A 27,240-nucleotide genomic window follows, 5' to 3' on the forward strand; every position below is an offset into this window, starting at 1 on the left:
GTTCCCAAATGTCGTATACTTGAGGGCACTGGGTTTTTCTGGGTTTGTATACTCTTATTTTGTAGAATCTCCTTATGGTTAATGTGGTATTTTGGTAACCAGCCACCTCACTATATTGATTCACACTAGGTTTGTATTCACCTAAAATAAACTATATTTTTGTAATTTTTTTTTAGGCTGAATAGTGAATAAGCTTTTCTTTTTCTTCATAAAATTCCACTCTTTGTTTTGAACTAGTATCAAACTATTGAGATAGCTTTGATTCTTAAATTTTATCATCTGTGATTCTCTGCCTACTATGATTTTATCATCATTTCATAAGTATACCTTGGAAGTCATTGGTTATGTCAAAGAAACAAGGCTCCAAGTCAGAGTCTTACGACCTTCTACTAGAGACTCCTTTCCTGGTGGACAAAGAATTGTTAATCAGCAGTTTTAGGTATGTTTTCAAATGCTTTCAGCAACAGTGTTTAACCCACATGTCATTCTCTCAGCCATAAGGATATGTACACTTTGTGATAAGAAATCAAGCTGCGTTAGTTTACAGAATTTTCTTGCTCCCCCTATTTAATAGCTCCCATAGTAAGTGATACCTTGTTCCTCTTGACTTGGTAATGACAGAGCCATGTGAACCTGTAGTGATTTCTTCCTACTAAACATCGTGAGTCTGTTTAATGTTCTATTTTAATAATATTAAGAGGAGATGACCTTAACTTGTAAGTCTTTACTTTGTAGGATCCACCTTTTTTCCTCTCTCTCTTCCCACATTACTGTGTTTATGCATGTTCGTTGAGGGGAAACTGGGATATTTATTTGCTGTTTTCAATCTTCTAGTATTTTACTATTTTCCATGATGGCTTAGAAATTAACCATGATGACTGAGATTAGTACATCATCAAAAGCCTTCAGCTCTATTTTCTGCAGTTTACTTTCTTTTCATTCAGTCAGTATTATCTGTTCAGTGTCCAGGTGAAAACACAGGTGACAAAATGTCATGCCCTTATGGAGCTTATTATCTAAGTGGGGGCAGGATAAACATGTAGTTATTAGGTGAGAGCCCTCGTGGCACAATGGTTAAGAGCTATGGCTGCTAACCAAAAGGTTGGCGGTTTGAATCAGTTCGAACCTACCAGCCGCTCCTTGCAAACCCTATGAGATGGTTATACTCTGTCCTATAGGATTTCTATGAAGTCGGATTCAACTCAACGGCAATGGGTCTGGTTTGGGTTTGTGGTTGTTAAGTACCTTCGAGTCAGTTCCAACACAAAGTGACCCTGCATACAACAGAATAAAATACAGCCCCGTCCTGCACCATCCTCACGATCATTGTTATGTTTGAGCCCATTGTTGCAGCCTCTGTGTCAGTCCATCTCCTTGAGGGTCTTCTTTTTTGCTGACTCTCTAGTTTACCTTGCATGATGTCCTTCTACAGGTAATGGTCCCACCTGATGACATGTCCAAGGTACTAAGCCTTGCCATCCTCACTTCTAAGGAGCATTCTGGCTGTGCTTTTTCCAAGATAGATTTATTTGTTCTTCTGGCAGTCCATGGTATAGGCAGTATCCTTCAATAACACCATAATTCAAAGACATCCATTCTTCTTCAGTCTTCCTTATTCATTGTCAGCTTTCGCTTGCATATGAGGTGATTGAAAATACCATGGCTTGAGTCTGGCGCGCCTTAGTCCTCAAAGTGACATCTTTGCTTTTTTAACACTTTAAAGAGGTCTTTTGCAGCAGATTTGCCCAGTGCAGTATGTCATTTGATTTTTTGACTGCTGATTCCATGGGCATTGGTTGTGGATCCATGTAAAGTGAAATCCATGACAACTTTAATATTTTCTACATTTATAATGATGTTACTTATTGGTTCAATTGTGAGGACTTTTGTTTTCTTTATGTTTCAGTGTAATCCATACTGAAGGCTGTAAGTGATCTTCATCAGTAAGTGCTTCAAGTCCTGTTCACTTTTAGCAGGCAAGGTTGTGTCATCTGCATATTGCTGGTTGTTAATCAGTCTGCTTCCAGTCCTGATGCTGCATTCTTCTTCATATAGTCCAGCTTCTCTGATTATTTGCTCAGCATACAGATTGAATAAATAGGGTGAAAGGATACAACCCTGACATATATCACATCTTTCCCTATTTCCACATCCTCTTCTGATTCCAGCTTGTGAATTTCTGGCAGTTCCCTGTCGATGTACTGCTGCAATCATTTTTGGATTAACCTTCAGCAAAATTTTACTTGCGTGTGACATTAATGATACTGTTCGATAATTTCCACATTCTGTTGAATCACCTTCCTTTGGAATGGGCACAGATATGGATCTGTTTCAGTCATTTGGCCAGGTAGCTGTTTTCCAAATTTCTTTGCATAGATGAGTAAGCACTCCCAGCATTGCATCCATTTGTTGAAATATCTCAATTGGTATTCTGTCAGTTCCTGAAGCGTTGTCTTTCACCAGTACATTCAGTGCAGCCTGGACTTCTTCCTTCAGTATCATCTGTTGATCATATGCTACCTCCTGAAATGGGTGAGCATCAACCAATTCTTTTTGGTACAGTGACTCTGTATATTCCTTTCATCATCTTTTGATTCCTCCTGCATCATTCAATATCTTGGCCATAGAATCCTTCAGTATTGCAACTTGAGGCTTGAATTTTCTCTTCAATTCTCTTGAAATTTTTTTTCAACTTGAGAAATGTCGAGCATGTTCTTCCCTTTTGGTTTTCTAACTCCGGGACCTTGCACATTTCATTATAATACTTTACTTTGTCTTCTTGAGCTGCCCTTTGAAATCTTCTGTTCAGGTCTTTTACTTCATCATTTTTTTCTATTAGCTTTAGCTACTCTATGTTCAAGAGCAACATAAAATATAAACAATACAGTTAATATTTTACATATAATCGGCACTACTTATCTAGTGCTGCTATAACAGAAATACCACAAGTGGACGGCTTTAGCAAACAGAAATTTTATTCTCTCATAACCTAGGATGCTAAAAGTCTGAATTCAGGATACCAGCTCCAGGGGAAGGCTTTCTTTGTGGGTTCTGGGGGAATGTCCTTGTCTTCAATCTTCTTCTGGTCTAGGAGCTTCTCAGCACAGGGATCCCAGGTCCAAAGGACTTGCTGTGCTCATGCAGCTTCTTTCTTGGTATGAGGTCCCCCTGTCTCTATGCTCTCTCATATCTCAAAAGACATTGACTCAAGATACAGCCTAATCTTGTAGATTGAGTTCTGCCTCATTAACATAATTGCCTCTAATCCTGCCTCATTAACATCATAGAGGTGGAATTTACAACACGTAGGAAAATCACATCAGATGACAAAATGGTGGACAGTCACACTTAGCCAAGTTGACACATATTTTGGGGGATACAATTAAGTCCATAACAAGCACCATCCAGTTTTAGCCTTCCTATTTAAAAAAAAAAAAAAATTTTTTTTTTTTTAATTTTAGTTCTGTTTGCTCAGGGACAAATTCCTAGGCCCTAAAACAACTGGTTAGACTCAGCAATATAGCACCCACTTTGAGCAATAAAGTTGGAAGTTTTGTCCTAGATGGGCAGATTAGCAAGTAATACATACATGGGCTATGGTGAAATTGTGCACTACAGGTTAGTAAGTAAGCGCAGGTAAGCCCTTGCATATCTTGCTTATTGGGTACTCAGTCCCTGGTCATGGGAATAAGATAATGGTCCTATTATTAGAACCAAGGGTTAAAGACACCAAGGGGCTCTCCTTATTCAAGTGTCTAATCTGTGGACTGACAGATCTCTTATTTTTCTTGTTTCGGGGCCAGCATTCACAGGGAAAGGAATGAAGTTGTGGTTTAACTGGTACTTATCAAGTTGATATAGAAAGACATAAAAGATAGAGTGAGGCAAAGCTTCTGCCCCCATCAGCCTGTGGAGACTATTGCAGTGAAGTCATTATTGAAAACCTCTGCCAAATGCCATCCATGATTATTTTCAGTCGCCATCTGTTTATTTTATTTGAGTGTTCTTTATTTCTTGAAACTGTGGGTCTTCACCTTTGCTTTCTTGAATACAGTTCATTCCCCACTGGTTTTCTTATTCTCATGACTTATATCTTCTCACTTTCCTTTGCTGGTTCCTTTTCATTCAAATCATGTGAACATCAGAGTTTCACTCAAATCTGTTCCTAGGGTTGTTATCCAAGTATTTTTAGGTGATATCATTGCCTCAGTGAGCATTTTTCTGGGAATGCATATATCTTTACTATTGATTGAAATCTGAAAGTTGGAAACAAGAAGGATGAGTAGTTGGACAATATGATAGAGAGGACCTGGAGATCACCCAATAGAATTTTGCAAGACCAACAAATTCTTCATTGTAAACACCTTTTTTCAACAACATAAACAGCCACTATGTACATGGACCTCACCAGATGGAATACACAGGATTCAAAGAGACTACATTTATGGAGACAAGTGAGAAGCTCAATATCATCAGTCAGAACAAGGTGAGGGGCCAGCTGTGGAACCAGACCATCAGTTGCTCATATATAAGTTCAAGTTGAAACTGAAGAAAACTAGAGCAAGCCCACAAGAGCCAAAATACAACCTTGAGTATATCCCACTTGAATTTAGAAACCACCACAAGAATAGATTTGATGCATTGAACACCATTGACCGAAGACGAGACAGGTTGTGGGATGACATCAAGGGCATCGTACATGAAGAAAGCAAAAGGTCATTAAAAAGATAGGAAAGAAGAAGTTTCCGGGATAAACTGAATGCTTCAAAGGTCAGCGGAGCAAGGGCGGGGCTTTGGGGACCATGGTTTAAGGGGACTTCTAAGTCAATTGGCAAAATAATTCTATTATGAAAATATTCTGCATCCCACTTTGAAATGTGGCATCTGGGGTCTTAAATGCTAACAAGCGGCCATCTAAGATGCATCAGTTGGTCTCAACCCACCTGGGTCAAAGGAGAATGAAGAACACCAAGGTCACACGATAACTAAGAGCCCAAGAGACAGAAAGGGCCACATGAACCAGAGACCTACATCATCCTGAGACCAGAAGAACTAGTTGGTGCCCGGCCACAATCGATGACTGCCCTGACAGGGAGCACAACAGAGAACCCCTGAGGGAGCAGGAGATCAGTGGGATACAGACCCCAAATTCTCACAAAAAGACCATACTTAATGGTCTGACTGAGACTAGAGGAATCCTGGCGGTCATGGTCCCCAAACCTTCTGTTGGCCCAGGACAGGAACCATTCCCGAAGACAACTCATCAGACATGGAAGGGACTGGACAGTGGGTAGGAGAGAGATGCTGAATGAAGAGTGAGCTAATTATATCAGGTGGACACTTGAGACTGCGTTGGTATCTCCTGTCTGGAGGGGGGATGGGAGGATAGAGAGAGTTGGAAGCTGGCAAAATTGTCCCGAAAGGAGAGACTGGAAGGGCAGACTCATTAGGGGGAGAGCAAATGGGAGTATGGAGTAAGGTGTATATAAACTTACATGTGACAGTCTGACTTGATTTGTAAACGTTCACTTGAAGCTCAGTAAAAGTTAATTAAAAAAAAAAAAAGGAAAGAAAGAAAAGACCAAAATGGATGTCAGAAGAGACTCTGAAACTTGCTCTTGAATGTAGAGCAGCTAAAGTAAACATAAGAAATGATGAAATAAAGTATGGATTATACCTCAACCTTAAGAAAACAAAATCCTCACAACTGGACCAGTAAGTAACATCATGATAAACGGAGAAAAGATTCAAGTTGTCAAGGATTTCATTTTACTTTACAGTCAACAACCCATGGAATCAGTCAATTAAATGACATATTACATTCAGCAGATCTGCTGCAAAAGACCTCTTGAAAGTGTTAAAAAGCAGAGATGTCACTTTGAGGACTGAGGAACACCTGACCCAAGCCATGGTATTTTCGGTCACCTCATATGCAAACAAAAGCTGGCAATGAATAAGGAAGACTGAAGAAGAATCAATGCCTTTGAATTATGGTGATGTTAAAGAATATTGCCTATACTGTGGACTGCCAGAAGAATGAACAAATCTGTATTGGAAGAAGTATAGCCAGAGCACTCCTTAGAGACGAGGATGGCAAGACTTGATCTCGTGTACTTTGGACATGTTTTCAGGAAGGACCGTTACCTGAAGAAGGATATCATGCAAGGTAAAGTAGAGGGTCAGCGAAAAAGAGGAAGACCCTCAAGAAGATGAACTGACACAGTGGCTGTTGTGTTGTACTTTGGGTTGCTGTGAGTTGGAACTGACTCGACAGTATCTTAACAAACAACAAGAGGAAGACCCTCAAGGAGATGGACTGACACAGTGGCTGCAACAATGGGCTCAAACATAACAATTGTGAGGATGGTACAGGACGGGGCAGTGTTTTCTTCTGTTGTACTTTGGAACCGACTCGACGGTGTCTTAACAAACAAGAAATACCTGTAATTGTGCCCCTATGTGCTTTGTTACATATATGGATTTATATGTGTGCACACATGCATGCATATAAATACACATATATATACACACATGTATTCCTGCATGTATTTTTTTGGTTGTACAGGTATTCTTTGAAATGTTTTATTCTGGCAAATTTTCTGCATTTTGAGATTACATTTAAATAAAAAGTTTAATTTTTTTGACAGTCACAAACTACCTTAAATGATATTTTCTTTCATAGAATTTCCTCTAAAATAAATAATAAAACACTTCCCAAGAAATAATTTTTTAAAGTTTTCTTTATAAAACCCTCAATGTTTTATAAACCCTTATCTCCTTCCTAAAATAGGCATCACCCTATTTTCAGTTATTTAACCTTCTCACTTCATTGACTTTGCACTGCCCACCACTTAAAGTACACATTCCGTAGAACTAGACTTTGTCATTACTTCCTGCCTTCTACTATGCCTGCCCAAAACAGAACACCCCTTGTCTCCAGCATCAGCCATGATTTTCATCATTTTTCTTCCCCATTCCTCTATGCCATCTTTTTTCCTCTTAACAGAAAGGGTAATACTAAATCCTTTCCAATTCTATCTCTTCTTATGTATTTATATATTCCTTGAACATTTCATCTTTAATTGTTTCTTATATCTTCATTCTCTCTTTGTCTAAAAATATGCCCAGGGGCCACTACTTCCAAAAGAACCCTCTCTGTTGACCCTGTCTTTCTCACCAGACTACCACTTTGTCTCTCCTTTTTTTCCACAGTGAACCTTTTGAAAGTCATACTCGGTGCTTTTAACTTTTACTCACACTACAGTCCATTTTGGCTTACTGAGACTGCACTGTTAGAGGTCACCAGTGGCCTCTTAATTGTTTTCCAGGGGCCTTTTTTCAGTCTTTATCCTACTTAATATCCCTGTAGTGTTGGATGTTGTTGACTACCACATTTTCCTAATTCTTCTTACTTCATCTCCCCTTCCATTGCTCTTCAGGATCTTATATGTTGACATTTCCTTTGGTTTCAGTCCTTGGCATCTATTCTTGTATCTTAAAGCTAACGACAATTTGCTGCTGTTTCCCAAATCCATGCCTCTTCCACCTAAGCTCCAGAACTTTGTTTCATATGGAACCTTTCCACCTGAGTATCCTGCAAGTATTTCAAATTCAGCATATTCAGACCCCTTTCTCATCTACCAGATTTGCTTTTACTTTTATCTCAGTTAATCACATCATTTTCTACTCTGTTGATCAAACTTGGCACTTTAACATTTGACTTTTTTTCTAACTTTCCATATCTAAAAATCAATAAGTCAAACCAATTTTTCGTTCAAAAATATCTTATCTTTGTTGCCTGTACCCTCTATCCCATTTTTATTATCTGTCACCTAAATAGCTATTCTACCACCACCTTTTTTTTAAATTAGTCATCTCCTTATTAAAATACCTATAAAATAAAACCTTTATTCCACCTAACCTCAGCCTACCTTTGCAGTTATGCCATATTTTACTCTGCATTATATCCCCTGCACTACAGCCATACTGAACTTACCCTGTTATGTGCCATGCCTATTTATAGCTCTGTGCTGTTTGTTCTGCCTAGAACACCAAGTCCTACATTTTTTCTAATACTGTGGTCTTAGTAAACATGTAGTCTACATCCCAAGGCCCCATCAAACCAAAAACCAAACCCACCGCCATTGAGTGGATTCCGACTCATAGCAAGCAGCCCTATATGGTTTCCAAGGCTGTAAATACTCTGCGGAAGCAGATTGCTGCATCTTTGTCCTGCAGAGTGACTGGTAGTTTCGAGCCACCAGCCTTTCGGTTACCAGTAGATTGCTTTAACCACAGTATCTCCAGGGCTCCTGCAAGACCCCACGGGTGACAATTTTACTAAATATTTCACATTCTTCTAGTAGGCTTTCACACTGAAAGAGTCTTCCAGACTAAAACGGGAGGTTCTTAATACCCTCTACCCTGCTTCTTCTACTCAGCCAAGTTTTCTACATATTTCAGGGCCTATGACCCTTTGACTTCCAGCACTTCTGTCTCTCGGTGCCATATTCCTGCTAGAGCCTTGGAGACTGGAAGTAGATGGGAAGCCAAGTCTGCGGATTCTTCTTAGGAGAGCATCTAAGAGAGCAGGAGGGCTCCTGAGGCATTCTGACACTTAAACAGTTCCTTTGGGTAGAAGGATATAGGGTGATATTGGACAGCCAAAAAGATAGATATTTAATATTCTTTTAGGCTGCCCTTCACTTGAGACCCCATTCTGTATTTGGAGAACCCCCCACTTAATCTTGGTAAAAGGAGAGGCTACCTCTCTGTTTCCATAAGAACAAAAAATGCTAAATATTCTTTCCAGTCCTTTTGCTTCCGGGGCATTGTCACATGGCTTAGGCTCTGCCATCTAAACTTCCTGAATTTGAATAAAGAGGTAATAAGGCAAAGAAGCAGGGACCATGGGGAAGTCTGTGTTGGAAGTAGAGATGGCATCTGCTTTAAGTGAAAGTTTACAGTTCAAGTGCGTTTCTCATACAATGTGTTCTTATACACACATTATTATGTGACCCTAGTTCTCCCTATGATGTGACTGTACAGTCCTCTCCATCCTGTATTTCTCGTGTCCATTCAGCTGGCTCCTGTCCCCTTCTGCCTTCTCGTCTCGCCTCCAGACAGGAGCTGCCACATAGTCTCACGTGCCTACTTGAGCTAAGGAGCACACTCCATACCAGTATTATTTTATGTCTTATAGTCCAGTCTAACCTTAGTCTGAAGAGTTGGCTTCAGGAATGTATAGTTTTGGGTAACAGAGCATTTGGGGGGCATGTCCTCTGGGGTCTCTCCAGTCTCAATCAGACCATTAAGTCTGGTCTTTTTACTAGAATTTGAGTTCTGCATCCCACTTTCCTCCTGCTCCGTCAGGGCAGTCATTGGTGGTAGCCGGGCACCACCTAGTTCTTCCAGTCTCTGGCTGATGAAGTCTCTGGTTTATGTGGCCCTTTCTGTCTCTTGGGCTCATATTTTCCTCGTGTCTTTTGCTGTTCTTCATTCTCCTTTGCTCCAGGTGGGTGGAGACCCATTGTTAGATCTTAGGTAGCCTCTTGCTAGCTCTTAAGAGCCCAGACGGAGATAGCTTCTGTTTTAGCTGCAGTCTCATGCCAGTGGTGTTTCTAGTGTAAGCAGCACTGGTTTCCTCACTGAATCAGTTCTGTGACCTGATTTTAGGAATTGTGGGCTCCAGGCCTGCAGCTCTCCTGACAATTTTGAGCTATCCAAAGCCTTTTTTTTTGTATTGCAATAAAATATATTTAACAAAACATTATTTTAACCATTTTTAGGTAGGTGTACAGTTCAGTGATAATTACATGCATTCACCATGTTGTGCAATCATCACCACTATCCATTTTCAAATGTTTCCCTCACCCTAAACAGAAACTCAACTGCCCTTAAATAACAACTCCCCATTTCCTCTACCCCCTCCCCCAGCTTCTGGTAACCACTAATAAACTTTGTCTCTATGCATTTGCATGTTCTAGATATTTCATAGAAGTGTGATACAATAGTTGTCTGTAGCTGACTTATTTCACTCACATGTTTTCAAGGTTCATCCATGTCGTAGTGTGTATCAGTACATCATTTCTCTTTATGGCCGAGTAATATTTCATTGTATGTGTGTACTACATTTTGTTTATCCATTCATCTGTTGATGGACATTACATTGTTTCCACCTTTTGGCTACTATGAAAAATGCTGCAGTGAAGTTGGCGTGCATTGGTGTACTATTTTATTTAGCTGTAGCAGACAATGGGTCAGCTCTACTGTGTCTTGTAGGGTCGCTATGAGTCAGAATCAAGTGGACAGCCATGGGTTTGATTTTATTTAGCAGTCTTAGTTTTTTGTTTTTCTTTTGGGCGGTGAGCTGTCCCTTGAAAAATTGTTACGTGGTTTGTATTCAGGTGCTTGTGTTTAGACAAGGGCTTTATAGTTTTCTAAATGTTTGTGGTTGTAGTGGAAGACTTTTTCCTTTTTCTGGATCTTTGGTGAAGATAATGCATTTCCTTAACTTAGGTCTTTATAGGATACTCAGTGTATAACTAAATTTTGACATCACTGAAGTGCTGATATTTCTTCTCAGATTAGCTTTTCCATAATTTTGTGGCATTGCATAAATTAGGGGTCATGATAAGTTAGAATGTTTTCAGTGTTATATACTTAGAATCGTAGCACTATTTCACTGTATTGATTTTGAACTGTAGTCACTTGTTCCTGGAGAAAGAAGGTGAAAAATGATTATTTTGACCCCTTTTGAATTTATGTAAATGGTTGTAGTTATTTGGAAACCTGACTTCAGTAATATTTGGTCTATTACACAAATAATAAAAACATCAGGTTTGAAAGAAGTGGAAACCCTGGTGGCATAGTGGTGAAGAGCTGCAGCTGCTAACTGAAAGGTCAGCAGTTTGAATCCACGAGGCATTCCTTAGAAACTGTACGGGGCAGCTCTGCTCTCTGCTGTAGGGTTGCTACGAGTCAGAATCGGCTCAGCGGCAATGGGTTTGTTTGTTTTTTTTTGTTTGTTTGTTTTGAAAAAAGTGTAAAAGGAAGGTGTACGGCAAAGAGGAGATGACTTACTGACATGGAAAACAAATGCAGGCACTCGTAAATGGAGTTTTTTCTGACTCTGTCCTGTGTCTTATTGCACTAATACTCAGTACTAACATTCTCATATTCATTTATTATTCAATTTGTATTTGTCTTACCTTTATTGCCATATTGTATGTTTGTTTAGATAGTAAATTCATCTTAAAGTTGTTTTCTTATTTTCTCCACATGGGAAATGATGGCATGTAGTAGTCGATAAATATTTATTGATTCATTGACTTTATAAATTAAAAACATTGATTTTTACGTGTAATTTATTCATTTGTGTATTCAAATATATTTATATTTATTGAAATGGCTAGACTATGAGATATGGTTATTATAGTAGACTAAATGGTCCTTGTCTTTGAGGAGCAAATAGCAGTCTATAAGAAGAGTTCTTATGGTAGAATAATTTTTATCTCCCCTTCTTCAAGTCCCCAAAATAATTAAATGAGGTAATTCGACCAACTCAGCTGACTTGGAAATAATAAGTCTACCACAGACTCTTTTGCCAGTTAAATACTGGTTTCTAGGATTTTTAAGTGGCTAAAGTGCTGAATGGCCGAACATTGTTTTGTGGGGTGTAAATGTAGTAGGATTCTGGCTATCTGGATTTTTAATCATGTGAATTTATGACTACTTATGTGCAAATAGTTCTGCACACTTAAATTAATGCCATCACCCTGATAACAGAGATCCATTGATACTAGTTGCCTTAGTATAAAAAGCTAAATATAATTTTTTACAGAATGGATTGAAACCAAGATTATCCCGTAAAATAAAAATTTGCTGCATAGCAACATAAAAACAGCAGTTAACTGAGAAAATACAGTTAGCACTAGAAAGACATGTCATCATGTTTAACTATAAACTGTGGATTGAATTCTCATTACCTGAGATAGAAAGAGGATGCTTAACAGCAAAGTAGAAGGGCATTGCAAGCAGGAGCAAGAAGCACCATGGAAAGATATCTGAGCAGGTGTTTTAATCCTCTGATAGGTCATGCAGGAGATTAAGAAGCAGTGTTGATTTGATAGTATTGGTACGTAAGAAACTCACTACTGCTTTGCTGATTGGTGGAAAGAGATCTTCCCTTCCTGCAGATTCTAAGGTTAGATTAAGTTCTCAATTTAATTAGTGAAGGGTACAAAATGTTATCAGAAGCAGAACAACCAAACAGAGTTTTAGTACATATCACAGCATTGTTTCTTTCGGCCCTAGAGTACCTGAGAGCTGCCAGTGATGCTGTCAGCATGAGGTAGACTTTTACAGATCCAGAAAGCTCAATTCTGTTCCACCACTGTCCTTGTGGACTTTGGGCTATATCTCATCATTCTGAAAGAACTTCATCTAAGAGTAGGAAGGCATCCATTTCAAGGTGATATTTGAAAGTACTGGTTCTTTTGGTTTGGTTTCATGTTCCAGACTCTTGCCCTCTACTTTAAAGACTAAGTTACTCAGTCTCTCATATGCAGTAAAGCTGACTCTGCTGAGACATTGGGTAAACCAGTCAGATGGACTAGAATACTTGAATTGGCATTGTCAGGGTATTCTTGTCCAGTGGTCCAGTTATCTGGACAATTAAATTACAGTAAACCAACTAATTAACCCTAGAAATCACCCTCACGTGGCTTGAAATCCAGTGATCAGTGCAGTTATCCCAACGTGAGAAGGCAAATCATAATCAGAAATTATTTGGTTAAGTCCATGTCTGTTTCAGATGACTTCAACTAACAAACAGATCAATTTATATGTTGATCTTAGTTTCAAGGAGAGAAAGTTTCTCCCTTTATTTTCATGTTCTAGAGAAATGTTTCTCAACTTCTTTTGAAAATCAGTCTTCATCTCTAAAATGGAAAATGTAAAAAGATTGCAGTAACATCACTTCTACAAGGCTTTCCAGCCCTAAAACTACATGACCTTTTTCTGAAGTTCACTGTGAATAAATGTTTAACCCCTATTTCATGTCTGATTGGCCTACCTGATCTTCAAAAGAAACAGGGTAACAGATGTGACAAAATTTTATGAACCTCAGTTTGCGATAGGTCAACATTATGCTGGCTGTATCGATAAAAGGAGCAGTAGGTACCCTGAGATACCAATGTCAGAGCTTCTAGGGGAATCATCCTAAGACTACTGCACCCAGACGTGACAGTGGCATTAGCAGAGTGAGTCATGGGAACATTCATTCCTAACACTGTATCAGCTTGAGTAGAGGAATTACTTTTATATGTAATTGATACAAGGAATGCAAAATTGCATAGTGTTGAAACTTCTGGAAACATGCCAAGTTTGTCCTTTCCTTTGTTAGTTCCGAAAGAGGCATGCTGTGTTAAGTTGCCATGCGTTATAAGAGAGTATCTCTTCATCTTTTCTTTTGGAGGCAGGTGAAAAGATACTTCTGTATCTCCTGTTTTTTGTTGACAGAAAAACATAGAAGTAGTAGAGAATTAAAAACTAGTAGATATACAAATGTGTAGAATCATAGGAATTCAGAATTGGGAAGGATCCTGGATGTCTTTCTCATGCAGGTCTTACTGAGGCATAGATCTATTGTCTTCCAAACTGTTGTTCATCCAGGCTTCTTAAATATTTTCAGTGTAGAATTCACTACCTCTCAGGACAAAATATTACATTTTTGGCTAAGTCTCCTTGTAAGTCCTTTGTTAGGTAGAATTGAAATGTGTCTTCTACTATCGTCATACCTGATCATAAGTGTTGGAACTGTTCACACTGTTTCCTATAGCTGCAGTTTAACTTTTTCAAGTATTTTGGTTGATAACATTTTGTATTTTTCATCTAGCTTGTAACACTTCAGGAAGCAAAACTGCTGCTAAATGAGGATGATTACCTTATTAAAGCTGTATATGACTACTGGGTGAGAAAACGTAAAAACTGCAGGGGGCCATCGCTCATTCCTCAGATCAAACAAGAGAAAAGGGATGGCTCTACAAACAATGACCCCTATGTTGCCTTTCGGAGGAGAACAGAGAAAATGCAAACTCGAAAGGTAATGTGCAAACTGATTTAATTGGAATGTAGCTTGATAGTATTTAAGACCAATAGTTTTTCTGCTGATAATTTAAATAATCTGAACACAGTGGGGGGCTTACTGACATTGATTAACTTCATGTTAGAAATCCTGCTGTTCAGTAGCTTCTGTTGGCAGTTGTTTACAGTGTTTATTTAATACCCACACCCTTTATAAATCTACCGATCATACAGTTTTAGACGTGGCCACTGAAGTGATATGAGGAATTAAGTGTCCTTGAAGTTTTGAGTTCTTCAGTAAAGTACACCTTACTCTTGTGCCTCTGCCCTTTTTGGGAAGCTGATAGTTTGAAACACTACTACTTTTCTTTGTTGGATGCTTAAGAGCTCACAGTTGCCTTGGATGAGATTCTAATTCTTGCAGGTAAAAATGGACCCTGCTGCTTCTAGCTTCTGTGGAGCCATGGGAAGTAATGAAAGGTTCATTTTTAAGCCTGTTCTACCAATAATCCAAAGCAACTCAGTGGAATCTTTTCTCTCCTTTTCTAAGTTGTCAGTTGTGTCAGATTTCAAGTCGATGAACCCTGGCTTTCAGATGCAATGTGAGGCAAAATTTTAAGTAAGAGAAATAGGTCTCATGCTGTGAAATGATGTAGTATAGAGGAGTACATTATTTCAGAGGGGTTAGAAAAATCACACCATCACTGCCTTCTGTTTCTCATAATTAAGAGTAAACACTACACACGGTGACACGGCCTCTAACATTGCAAAGTATCAGGAAAAATTATAAGTGTTAAAACCATGAGGAATTATAATTGGAGGCAAGACATTTTCCATGGATTCTTTTATCTCCAAACATGGAAAGATTGTCCTTGTCAGCTGTTAGTAGAACAGCTGTGAAGCAGAACAGCTGCCAGAGACAGTATATTTTAGGAAAAACTTTCCCAATGGTTAGTAACCAGAGTTTCTCCAGCTCTTTCTTACGGGCATGATTTTCTTAAAACGTTATATGATGGATTTCCCGAGTATAGATGACATTCCTTAGCCCTGGCTGAATTTTCAATATGGTGTTCTAGTTCTCAGCTAAGGAAATCTGGGATACTTCATGACAGCTTAGAGCCTTGCTTAGAAAAGACTTGCATGAAATAAGCTTGTGAATGCAGTAAAACTTTACAAATGTGCACTGTTGAGCATAAGGAAGACGTTTGAACCATTGAAAAATCTGAATTACCAAGTGCTTTTTAAAAAAAGTGAAACATAGATTCTTAGCAATGTCTTTGTAAATAAAAGTAGTTGGGCCTCTAATGAATAGGTTTGAAGTACTTATAACTAGCAATGTTTGGGGGCATGTAGACAATATTGTAAAAGTTTAAATATATTTTAGTCTTAAATAGGTTAAGTCACTGTTTCCTGACCAGCTTATGTTGCTAATTACTATAACTGATTCCTGTGCTTAGGCCCTTCACCACTGTCCAATAATTATAAAAACAAAAACAAAACCTGTTGCTGTCAAGTCGATTCCTACTCATAAAAACTCATAGCTACCCCATATAACAGAATAGAACTGCTGCATAGGGTTTCCAAGGAGCAGCAGGTGGATTTGGACTGCCAACCTTTTGATTAACAGCCTGAGCTCTTAACCACTGCACCACCAAGACTTCGTGGAATAACTATAAAAAAAAACCAAACCCAGTGCCGTCAAGTCGATTCCGACTCATGGCAACCCTATAGGACAGAGTAGAACTGCCCCATAGAGTTTCCAAGGAGTGCCTGGCAGATTCGAACTGCCGGCCCTTTGGTTAGCACTTAACCACTACACCACCAGGGTTTCCAGGCTTTTTTCTGACACTCTTGATTTCTACCCTTTTTCTTATCTGTTATTTTTATCATCCTCTGTAGTGTGGTTCATTTTCTTCTTCAGTATTCTTTACTTTTTATTCCTCTCTGTTTTCAGCTGTGAGACTGAAAACTATTCCCCATTGTGCCTGCTGTCGCTAGTAAGAAATGTCTATATGTTGTACAGTACGAACAATAGGAAAACAGCAGACACTGTATACCCCCTAGGTCTTTGAGAGGTGGGCAGTCGCTGGAATATGCAAAAATGAATACAGCTAACAAAGACTCTATGCTTCCTTTTCTATGTCCATAAACTTAAAAATACTTATATAGCTGATGCAAAGGTAAGGGACTCCTGAACTATTGGATTGGCACTCAAGGATTTAATTACAATTCTCTACACTAATGTTTCATTCAGGAGTGCTTGAGTACTTTAAGGAGCCCTGGTGGCACAGTGATTTGAGGGTAAGGGTCATGTGCAATACCCTGCACAAAATTGGCACCTTAATATTTGCTGTTGGTGATCTAATTTTTTTTTTTTTTTAATTTGGAGGTATTGCTGCCTGTTTACCTTAAAAAAAAAATTTTAAACAATGCTTTAGGTTTGCCTTTTGTCACTTAGTGCTGGAGAAAAAAAATATTAATTTTTTAGAAGATAAAAGAATGACTTTTTAATATAGCATGTTTGAATAAATTGGATTTAGTGACTTTCAAATGCAAGAAGTTGTACACAAAAGAAAAAAGAGTAGAACTTTGAATCTTTTTCAATTTGTATTTTGTCTTCTGTAATCCTCCAATGTGAAACTGCTGGCTTTCTTCAGATTCTTATTAACTCAAGGATGAACAATTGCAGTTCTGTCTGGACACGTAGATTGAGGGGTAATAATGGTATATTTTTAACTAAATAGTTCAGTACCTAATATAATGTTTAATTACTCTCTGTCTCTATGTATGTGTGCATGTGTGTGTATATATATATATATATATGATTGAATAAAATAATGGTAATTTTTACATACAAGTGGATGCAGCTAATTACAGCTGAGTCTTCTCTAGTTATTAAACAAAACTTCTACCTTGTAAGTTAGTTCTTATGCTTGAAAGTAAGAACTTCCTAATGATATCTGAAGTTCAGAATTTTCACTCAATCTCTTTTTCTCCTCTGCAATGGGGTGTTATGACACTGAATCATGATTACCCCATTTCTTGAGATGCTTGACACCCACTTTCAGGTTTATATCCAAGTTTCTGAAGTGAAGATTCTCTTGCCGTTGTTACTGTTTGCATTGTAGTACATTGAAACTGCCAACCTGCAGTTACAGAGATGGATGGATGGAGACTCATTTGGCTTTTTCTAGGTACTTGATCTTGACGGAACTGTTCCGCTGTGTTATTGGGAAAATGTCTTGCAGCAATAGGAATGGGCTACATTTTCTGATACACTAGGTTTTTATTTCAGGTGGACTTTTTTTAAATTTGTGTGCACAGACATTAATATCTCCTATGCCATTCCATCTTTTCTAACAACTGACAACATTTTTTTAATGAATACTTATTGAGAGAATGTGCTTATATTTTGAGTTAAGTAGATTCTTTGTGTAATTGCTGTTTAGATGATTTGTTAATATTTTTACTTATATAGGATGAATTTGGGTGTATTAAGGTTTTGTTGAGTGAAAGTGAAAATCTGGATAATTGGGTTCACTGATTATTCTTCTAATGTTGTTTTCAATAGAATCGTAAGAATGATGAAGCCTCTTATGAAAAGATGTTGAAATTGAGACGAGAGTTTAGTAGAGCCATAACCATTTTGGAAATGATTAAGAGAAGAGAGAAAACAAAACGAGAATTATTGCACTTAACCTTAGAAGTTGTGGAAAAAAGGTAACATTGCTACTATTACATACTAATGGTAGCTTACTTTATACAAATGGTAGGCAAAATGTAACCAGATTTTTTTTTTTTGTTTTTCTCTCAACTGTGTGATGATTCTGATTCTCTAACAGAATTTGTGTTTATGAAGATTACTTGTGTTCCTGCTTTTAAAAATCAGATTAATCTAAGTTATCAACATGGGATTGCAAATTTTTATATTTGTGTGTAGCATAGATGCTGTAATACCCTTAATTTTTACGTGTGTGTGTGGAATCCTAGATTTTTATTTAGAAAAAAATCTAAATATCATTTTGCCCAATTCTCTATATCAAAGTTCTGTTTAAAAAGAATTTGAGAGAAGCGAATGTTTAATTGATTTCATTTTCTAACTAGGTAGAAAACAATTTTTGTTTCAACTGTTTTGGAAATGTGTTCTCAAGTGTAATAGTCATTTTACTGCATAATTAAGTAAAACTGTACTAAATCTAACAGAATTGTGAGGTAAGTATTCTCAACATAATTTCCTAGGGCTTGATAATATAAAAGATAGGGAAAACTTGTCTTCTGTGTACCTTAGAAGTTTTTTTGGTTTTTGGTGTTTTGTCTTTACTAATTCCAAAAACGAGTTTCATTATTCCTGTAAATTTTCTCTTTAAAATGACCTGATTAATTGTAGGCTCTGTTGGATTGGTTGTATTCCAATTATTGAGGCATCACTGATTTTTCTTCTTTATTCTTAAACTATGCAACATATTCTTACCTTTTTAAGATACCATTTGGGAGACTATGGTGGTGAAATCCTTAATGAAGTGAAAATCAGTAGATCAGAAAAAGAGTTATATGCCACTCCAGCAACTCTTCATAATGGAAATCATCACAAAGTCCAAGAATGTAAAACTAAGGTGAATACCCCCTGGGGAGAAGCATGTGTGGTAATACTGATCAATTATCGATTCCTGCAGTTGCGTTAATATAGTTTGGTTAAGGAAGAAAGTAGTTAATGTGGATTTAGTTCTTTCTATTTCCCGAGCACTTTCCTAAGAATTTTTACGTACGTATTGACCCAATAATACTCCTTACAGTCCTTTACCTGTGACTTCTAGATCATACAGCTAATAAGTGGTAGAGTCAAGGTTTGAATCCAGGTCTGACACCAAAGTTCATGTATTTTTCACTATACTATTTGCTTCCCTAGAGATTAGGATAATTACAGTTTAGTTACCACTAGCCTTATTAGCAAACCCTGTGTTGTAGTGACAGGCATTGAAATCTAAAACGCAAACTTTCTTCACTGAGAGTATTGAAAGTTATTTTTGTCATCATCATTGCCAGAACCAGAATTTTTATCAGCTGCTATCTAGCTGAGTGACTTGAGAAAGTCCTCCGACTTTTGAACCACCATTTCTTCCTAATAAAGAGCCAAACTAAGGGATTACTTTGGTCTCTTAGACTAAGTAGTTATATATGTATATATATATTTGTATACACATACTCACTTGGTATATAAAATAACTGGGAGATACAAGAAAATAATATTTAATTTTAAGGAACGTAGGTTTAAATAAGGAACATATTTACTGAAGCATCTTAACAATAGAGCTTGAATTGCAGTAAAATTTAAAACGTGACTTAGGGTGTTTGTGGAAAATTCATCTTTTAAAAATGTACACTAGTCCTCATTTTTCATGGATTCATTCTTAAAGGTCAAGGAAAATGTGGAGCAGGGTGACTCCTCCTTTATTCAACTCAAGTCAATTCAGACACCAAAACACCAGAGTTCTTATTAATCACAGGCATCTAGCTGACCTACTTTAAATCACACCTCCCTCTATAGCCCAAAAAGTGTCAGTTTATAAGCTGTTTTTTAAAATCCATTTTATATAAATTATTAATTGTCCAAGGTTTATGATTTGTAAGCATAGAATACGATAATCCTAACCCAAAATTAATGACAATCAACCTTTATTATAGTGATTCTTAATTTAGATCTTTTTTTTTTTTTTAATAGGAATAAATGCTCAGCCTATTCAGATACTAATTTTAGAGATACGGTTGCATGCACTGTTGTCCTACCCCACTGACACATAGTTGACTATATTTGCTTTGTCACACATCACACCTTAAAATATGAATAGTTTCTAAGAAGTTGAACTTTTTATTTTAAGATACAGAGTCTGTACCCATTATATGAAACAGTGTCTTACTAAATAATTTGGCAGTTAAAAACATTTTCATTGTGTGTACCACTCTAGTTTTAACATCTGGACTACGTGGGGAAATGTATATAACTTATTAAATATTTTTATACCTTGATATTTCTTCTACTTTGGCATTTAGAGCAGTCATTTTCAAACTTTTAAAAGTGGTAGATCCCTTTTATAATAAGGGATGCCAGTATGTTAAACAGATAGAAACAGCTGCTCTACTAAATGGGGGAGGGGGACTAGGGCTGAAAACCCACCCCTTCAGCCCTTTCCTTTTCCAGATGGCTGTTCAGGAATCTCTACAGAACCCTGGGGCACTTGAGAACAATTTGATAATTATTTGGTTGAGGCAGTAATTATGCATTCTAAAAAGTGGAGGTTTTTTTTTCTAGTTTGTAAGCTTTTTTTTTTCCCAAAAAAATTACCACCCATAGAAAAATTTTCTAAGTTGGTAAATAAGTGTATAAATGAACTACTGAATTCATAATCCAGTTCAAGTTATGTAAAAAATAAAAGGTTATTAATTTTCATCTTTAATACAGTGGATTTAAATAAAATAAGAATTGAATTTAAATACTTTTTAAATGTTGGATTGTATAAGTAATAATTTTTAAAATCACTAACTTTTAAGTATTAAAGCAGTATAAAAAGTAAATTTAAGCACTATGGTTATTTTTCATTATAACTTGGAGAAAGTAAAACACTTCAACTTAGGATGGCAGAATAATTTTTGCATATTAACAACAGTACATAAAATCACTTCCTGGGCAAAGATGTATGTTTTTCAAAGAGCAGTATAGTTTTCATGATTTCTAAATGATTTTCATTTCTTCCTTTTGGGGGAAAAATCCTCATGTAAACAGCACCCTCATCATTTATCTTTGAAGGAAGAGGCTTCTGATGTGGTTCGTCAAAAGAAGAAGTACCCAAAGAAGCCTAAAGCAGAGACTTTGATTACATCTCAGCAACCCACTCCTGAGGCATTGCCTGTGATCAATAAGAGTGACATTAAGCAATATGACTTTCACAGCTCAGATGAAGATGAATTTCCACAGGTGCTTGTTTTAAAACTATTTTAAAGACATTTTCTTCTAGTCTTTTATATTGCTATAGTTTAAAAACATAATTGACATCTTAGAGTTTTTATTCCTGCTTTGTTCAGTTAATGTTATAGCATAAATATTTCTCATATTATTTATATAACCACTGAATTAGTACTTACTGTTTCATATTTTCCATTAGTTGATAGAATTTATTCTATTGTGGGGCATTTACATGGTTTTCGGGTTTTCCCTTTGATAAAAATAAACATCTTTACCTTTTCCCTCTGTATTAAAATAGATTTTTAGAAATAGAATTACTGAAACAAAGATAATCAATATTCTAAGACATTTAATACATAATTACAAGTTTTATATTGCCACCAACAATAATTGCCTTTTTCACAACATTTCACCAGCATTGTATTTTTTGCAACTTTTAATGTAAATTTTGTCACTGAGGCAATAACTACTTATCTTAAAATTTAGAAGGACTGTTCATGTTTTAATTGTGAAGATAATTCTTTGTATTATGTTGCAACAGTATTATACCAAAATGTTTGCAATTTAAAAATCTTAGTTTTATCTTTATAAGCACTATTTTTAAAACAAGACCTTTGTCTTACATTTAAAAGGATCTTTTTGTTATTGTTTTTTTAATAATATTGTTTAGCAGCTGGTGTAGCAATACCTTCATTTTTCTTTTTTTCAGTATGGTATAGGAAATTTACAGTGAATACTATAACGAAGACCTTGTACCAACCACTTCCTTCAACATATTTTAACATTTTGACCTACTTAAAAAAATTTTTTTAGAGCACAGTTATGTTTGGAAGCAGGACTGTTTATAAAACACTTTATTGCTGTAATTATTTAAAATCTAGAGTTTACAGAAAATCTATCCTTTTTGACTGAACCCAACAAAAAACCCAGTGTCGTTGCGTCAATTAGGTTATATTATTTTTAAGGAGCCCTGGTGGTGCAGTGGTTAAGAGCTCAGCTGCTCACTGAAGGTTGGCCCCATCAGTAGCTCCTCAGGTGAAAAGACATGGCAATCTGCTCCCGTAAAGATTACAGCCTAGGAAACCCCGTGGGGCAGTTCTGCACTGTCCCATAGGGTTGCTATGAGTTGGAATCAGTTCGACAGCACACTACAACGTATTATGTTTACTTTTTTCACTGATTTAGTTTTACTAAATCAGGTAATATTTTGGTACTCATATGCATAGTAACTAAGATGTATCTTATTTATTATGCTCTTGAAAAGTACTTAACAAAATCATTTATTACTTTTGTCAAAGTATCATCCAGTTTGACTCTGGCAGGCCTTTGAATAGCCATAGCATATTAAATCAGGTAACCATTTTCAAGAAATGAGGGAAGTAGTGCCCTAATTAATGCTAGTTTTCTAGATAGAAAGTACAGGAAAGGACTTCTCTTAGTAGAGAAAACAGCACAGTAGAGGGAACTCTAGCAGTTTGGCACCTCTGAAACACATAACACAGAAAGAGAAGAGGAAAGTGGGAGTGAAAGGAATGCTGGCTAGAGTAGTAGCCAGATGGTGAATGGCCTGTATCTACTCTGTACATACGGGGAAATATTAAAGAATTCAAGTAAGAAAGTGACATGGTTAGAGAAACATATGCATAATAGCCTTACATCGCTAGTACTAATGCGAGCCTGGAATGTTTTGTTATACATTCCCAACCCTTGAAGAATAGTGCCTTGGGAAACCATGACCCGTAGAAACTTTTCCCTTGTTAGAATCAATACTTCCAACCTAATAGCAGGGCTGACTCAACGTGCTAGTTATATATTCCTCATAGATTAAGGAATCTTCATTTCTGTTCTAAATTCTTACGTTTATTCATATATCCTTAACCCCCATTCCTACATGAAAATTGCATTTTGAAACTTTTAGGTTCCTCCGAGTCCTTGTGGTATGCCTTTGGCAAACCCTCATTAATTTTTATAATGATATCCCCATGTTGCTAAAGAGTAAGTAAACATTTACCTGTACTATAGTTGGGTGGAAACCCTGGTGGCGTAGTGGTTAAGTGCTACGGGCTGCTAACCTAAAGGTCGGCAGTTCAAATCTGCCACGTGCTCCTTGGAAACTTTATGGGGCAGTTCTACTTTGTCCGGTAGGGTCGCTGTGAGTTGGAATCGACTCAATGGCAACGGGTTTTTTTGGTTATAGTTGGGTATCATTCAGTGCACCTGTTTAGAATGTAACTCTTACAAAACCATTGTCAAAGTAACTATATACTTCTTCTTTGTCCAATAAACAAGGAACAAGAGAATAGGGAGCCTTAAGAGAACAAACATTTTAACTAGATTTATCCAACTGATTTGTAACAAAGCAGAACTAAACACTGTCTCTTCTTCATCATACTTCTGATTTTAACATAAGCGCTCTCTTCCTGTGTCCCAGACTAAGCCCTGGAATCTGCTTCTCAGGGATGGTGGTAGGGAGGAGAAGGGATGATACACTTTATGCAGAGAATTTCTGAGACCTTGTGATGCTTCTTGTGTATATTTTAGAAGAAGTAGATGATTTGCAAAGGAACCGAAGTGTAAAATTCACATTTGGGATTTCCTTTCAGATTTCAGGTTGGGAGCTAGGTTCCCCAAGAAGCAGCAGCAGCCCCAGCTTACTGTTTCTATGTCTCCTCCGTTGGGTTGGTAGAGGTATATTGAAACCTCAAACAAATGCCTTTCTCCCCTGGATGACCCTTCACAGTGGTAATTACCACAGTTTGGAAATACTGTGGAGAAGACATTTTTCCTCTCAAAATTGGAAGAAAGGAATTTGTGAGGTTCGAAATTTTGCAAGTAACTATAGTTGAGCCAGCATTGTTAGAAAATGAGATGTACCACAGAGTGAGATTGTGAGACAACTGAAAATTAAGTACTAAAGCATCTCTCTCTGCTGTATCAGAGTATACTTGAATATCGTTTAATCTTTCTGATGGCACATTTAGAGTGTGTTGTATCAGTGCCCTTTAAATGCCCTCATTTTATAGGGATATTTGACCTGTTGTCACATGACCCCACACAGAATGCTTTATTTGTGTGTCTGTGTGTGTACATGGAAGAGATCCATATACATGCCCATTCCAAAGAAGGGTGATCTGATGGAATTATCAGTATCATTAATATCACATGCAAGTAAAATTATGCTGAAGGTAATTTAAAAATGATTGCAGCAGCACATCGACAGGGAAGTGCCAGAAATCCAATCTGGATTCAGAAGAGGACATGGAACGAGGGATATCATTGCTGATGTCAGATGGATCCTGGCTGAAAGCAGAGAATACCAGAAGGATGTTTACCTGTGTTTTATTGACTATGCAAATGCATTTGGCTGTGTGAATCATAACAAATTATGAATAACATTGTGAAGAATGAGAATTCCAGGATGCTTAATTGTGTTCATGGGGAACCTGTACATAGATCAAGAGGCAGTTGTTCGAACAGGACAAAGGTATACTGCGTGGTTAAAAATCAAGAAAGGTATGCATCAGGGTTGTATCCTTTCACCATACTTATTCAGTCTGTATGCTGAACAAATAATCTGAGAGGCTAGACTGTGTGAAGAAGATGGCATCAGGATTGGAGGAAGACTGATTAACAGCCTGTGATATGCAGGTGACACAACTTGCTTGCCAAAAGAGAGGTGGCATTGTAGCTTTCAATATGGATTACACCTCAACATAAAACAAAAATCCTCACAACTGGACCAATAAGCAGCATCGTGATAAATGGAGAAAAGATTGAAGTTGTCATGATTTCATTTTACTTGGATCCACAATCAATGCCCATGAATCCACCAGCAGTCAAGAAATCAAATGACATATTGCGTTGGGCAAATATGCTGCAAAAGACCTCTTTAAAGTGTTTAAAAGCAAAGATGTCACCTTGAGAACTAAGGTGCGCCTGACCCAGGCCATGATATTTTCAGTTACCTCATACACATGTGAAATCTTCACAATGAATAATGAAGACCGAAGACGAATGAATGCATTTGAATTTTATGGTGTTGGCGAGGAGTATCGAATATACCATGGACTGCCAGAAGGATGAACAAATCCGTCTTGGAAGAAATACAGCTAGAATGCTCCTCAGAAGCGAGGGTGGTAAGACTTTGTCTCATGTACTATGGACATTTTATCAGAAGGGACCCATCCCTGGAGAAGGACATCATGCTTCAAAAAGTAGAGGGTCGGTGAAAAAGAAGAAGACCCATCAATGAGATGGTTTGACACAGTGGCTACGACAGTGGGCTCAAGTATAACAATGATTGTGAGGATGTCACAGGACCAGGCATTGTTTCGTTCTGTTGTACATAGGGTCACTATGAGTCAGAACCAACCTCATAGTACCTAACAACAACATATGTGTATATAAAAAACCAAAACCAAACCCACTGCCGTTGAGTCTATTCCGACTCATAGCGACCCTATAGGACAGAGTAGAACTGCCCCATAGAGTTTCCAGGGAGCACCCGGCAGATTTGAACTGCCAACTTTTTGGTTAACAGCGGTGGCACTTAACCACTCTGCCACCAGGGTTTACATATATACACACACACACATATATATGTAAAATTTATTTTTGTTGTGGTTGATAGCACACACAGCAGACTATACACCAATTCAACATTTTCTACATACACAGTTCAGTGACATTGATTGCGTTCTTTGAGTTGTACAATCATTCTCACCCTCCTTTTCTGATCGTTCCTCCCCTATTAACATAAACTCAGTACGCTCTAAGTTTCTTATCTAATCTTTCATGTTGTTGTCAGTTTGATCCCATATAGATAGATCTTAAAAGAGCACAATGCTCAAGGCAGACATTCTTTACTAGTAAGCTAAACAGAATGCTTTTTAACATGTGATAGCTTTTTAAAGTGCTTTTAATTCTTTTGCTGTCAGATTGTGGGCTTCGCTGTTCTTTCTGGAGCCCAGTCTCCTTACCTTTAGCAAGTCTTCTCTCTTTTTCTAATTTTCTGCTTCTGATCTGCTAAGTTTGAAAAACGATTTAAAAATAAATGAGTAGGAAGTAAGGGGTTTCCCTTTGAGTAAGATGCATGGTCTGTATGGCTTTTTTTTTTTTTTTTTTTTGGCTATTCATAAGCTTTTTTTATTTCATTTTCAGCTTTATTACACAGAGAGAGTTACTGGATATAAACACACCTACCTATAGATGAAGTATAACTGTCATAATCAAGTATGGCCACATTATTTACAAAATATAAATGGTATATATAAAAAGCGTATATATAATTCTTTTTAAGTCCGTAACACATGTTCAGAAGCAGTTAAGCAATACCATGTATACTTACCTGCAAGAATTAGTCCATTGAAATTAATTATTTTTAACATATTTAAAAAAATTTTACTAGTCTTTAAATGCTTTTGGAAATTTACTGCATAGTATGTGTAATGTAGGCACCCTGGTGGCATGGTGGTTAAGCATTCAGTTGCTAACTGAAAAGTCAGTGGTTTGAACCCGCCGGTTATTCTACAGGAGAAAGATGTGGCAGCCTGCTTTCGTAAACATTTATGGCCCTGGAAACACTATGGGGCAGTTCTACTCTGTCTAGTAGGGTTGCTATGAGTCCGAATCAATTTGATGGCATTGGGATTGGTAGGTTTGGGTATGTATAAGGTAGGAGTGATTTACTGTTTGTCATCAGGATTTTAATTTTAGATCATTATAAGGATTGATCTATGGACTTTTGATAACCCATAAATGGAATGCCTCTTTTGTCTAGGTACCGTCCCCAGTATCAGAACCGGAAGAAGAAAATGATCCTGATGGTCCCTGTGCTTTCAGAAGGCGGGCAGGATGCCAGTATTATGCTGTAAGGACTCTATTTTTTGTGATGTTTTTGTTAACTGGAATAAATAGGTAACTCAAGTAAAGATGCCTTAGCGTTGATCTAAAAGTGGGAAGCCCATCAGACTTCCCATATGTGGATACTGGAGTCCGTGGTTGGTGCAAATGATTAATACACTTGGCTGCTAACCAAACTGCCCAGTGGTTTGAACCCCCCAGCCCCTCCGCAGAAGAAAGATGTGGCAGTCTGCTGCTGTAAAGATTTACAGCCTTGGAAACCCTATGGGGCAGGTCTACTCTGTCACATAAGGTAGCTGTGAGTCGAATCAACACAACAGCAGCCGGTTTGGTTT

General features: G+C 37.4%; 1 protein-coding gene across 2 annotated transcripts in view; it reads left to right on the top strand.

The window, feature by feature from the left end:
- The window catches only part of EPC2 (enhancer of polycomb homolog 2), a 160,438-nt gene that overhangs the window by 115,955 nt on the left and 17,243 nt on the right, over positions 1-27,240 (top strand). Inside the window, exons 4-8 of one of the 2 annotated variants that reach the window (XM_049887166.1) lie at positions 13,898-14,104; positions 17,657-17,805; positions 18,566-18,698; positions 20,888-21,055; positions 26,823-26,912. In XM_049887166.1, the coding sequence (XP_049743123.1) occupies positions 13,898-14,104; positions 17,657-17,805; positions 18,566-18,698; positions 20,888-21,055; positions 26,823-26,912 (747 nt within the window). Of the gene's footprint in view, positions 1-13,897; positions 14,105-17,656; positions 17,806-18,565; positions 18,699-20,863; positions 21,056-26,822; positions 26,913-27,240 lie in introns of both variants that reach the window. The other variant, XM_049887164.1, reaches the window with a different exon arrangement.

The sequence above is a fragment of the Elephas maximus genome, chromosome 6, assembly GCF_024166365.1.
Source record: "Elephas maximus indicus isolate mEleMax1 chromosome 6, mEleMax1 primary haplotype, whole genome shotgun sequence".
Classification (NCBI taxonomy): Eukaryota; Metazoa; Chordata; class Mammalia; order Proboscidea; family Elephantidae; genus Elephas; species Elephas maximus.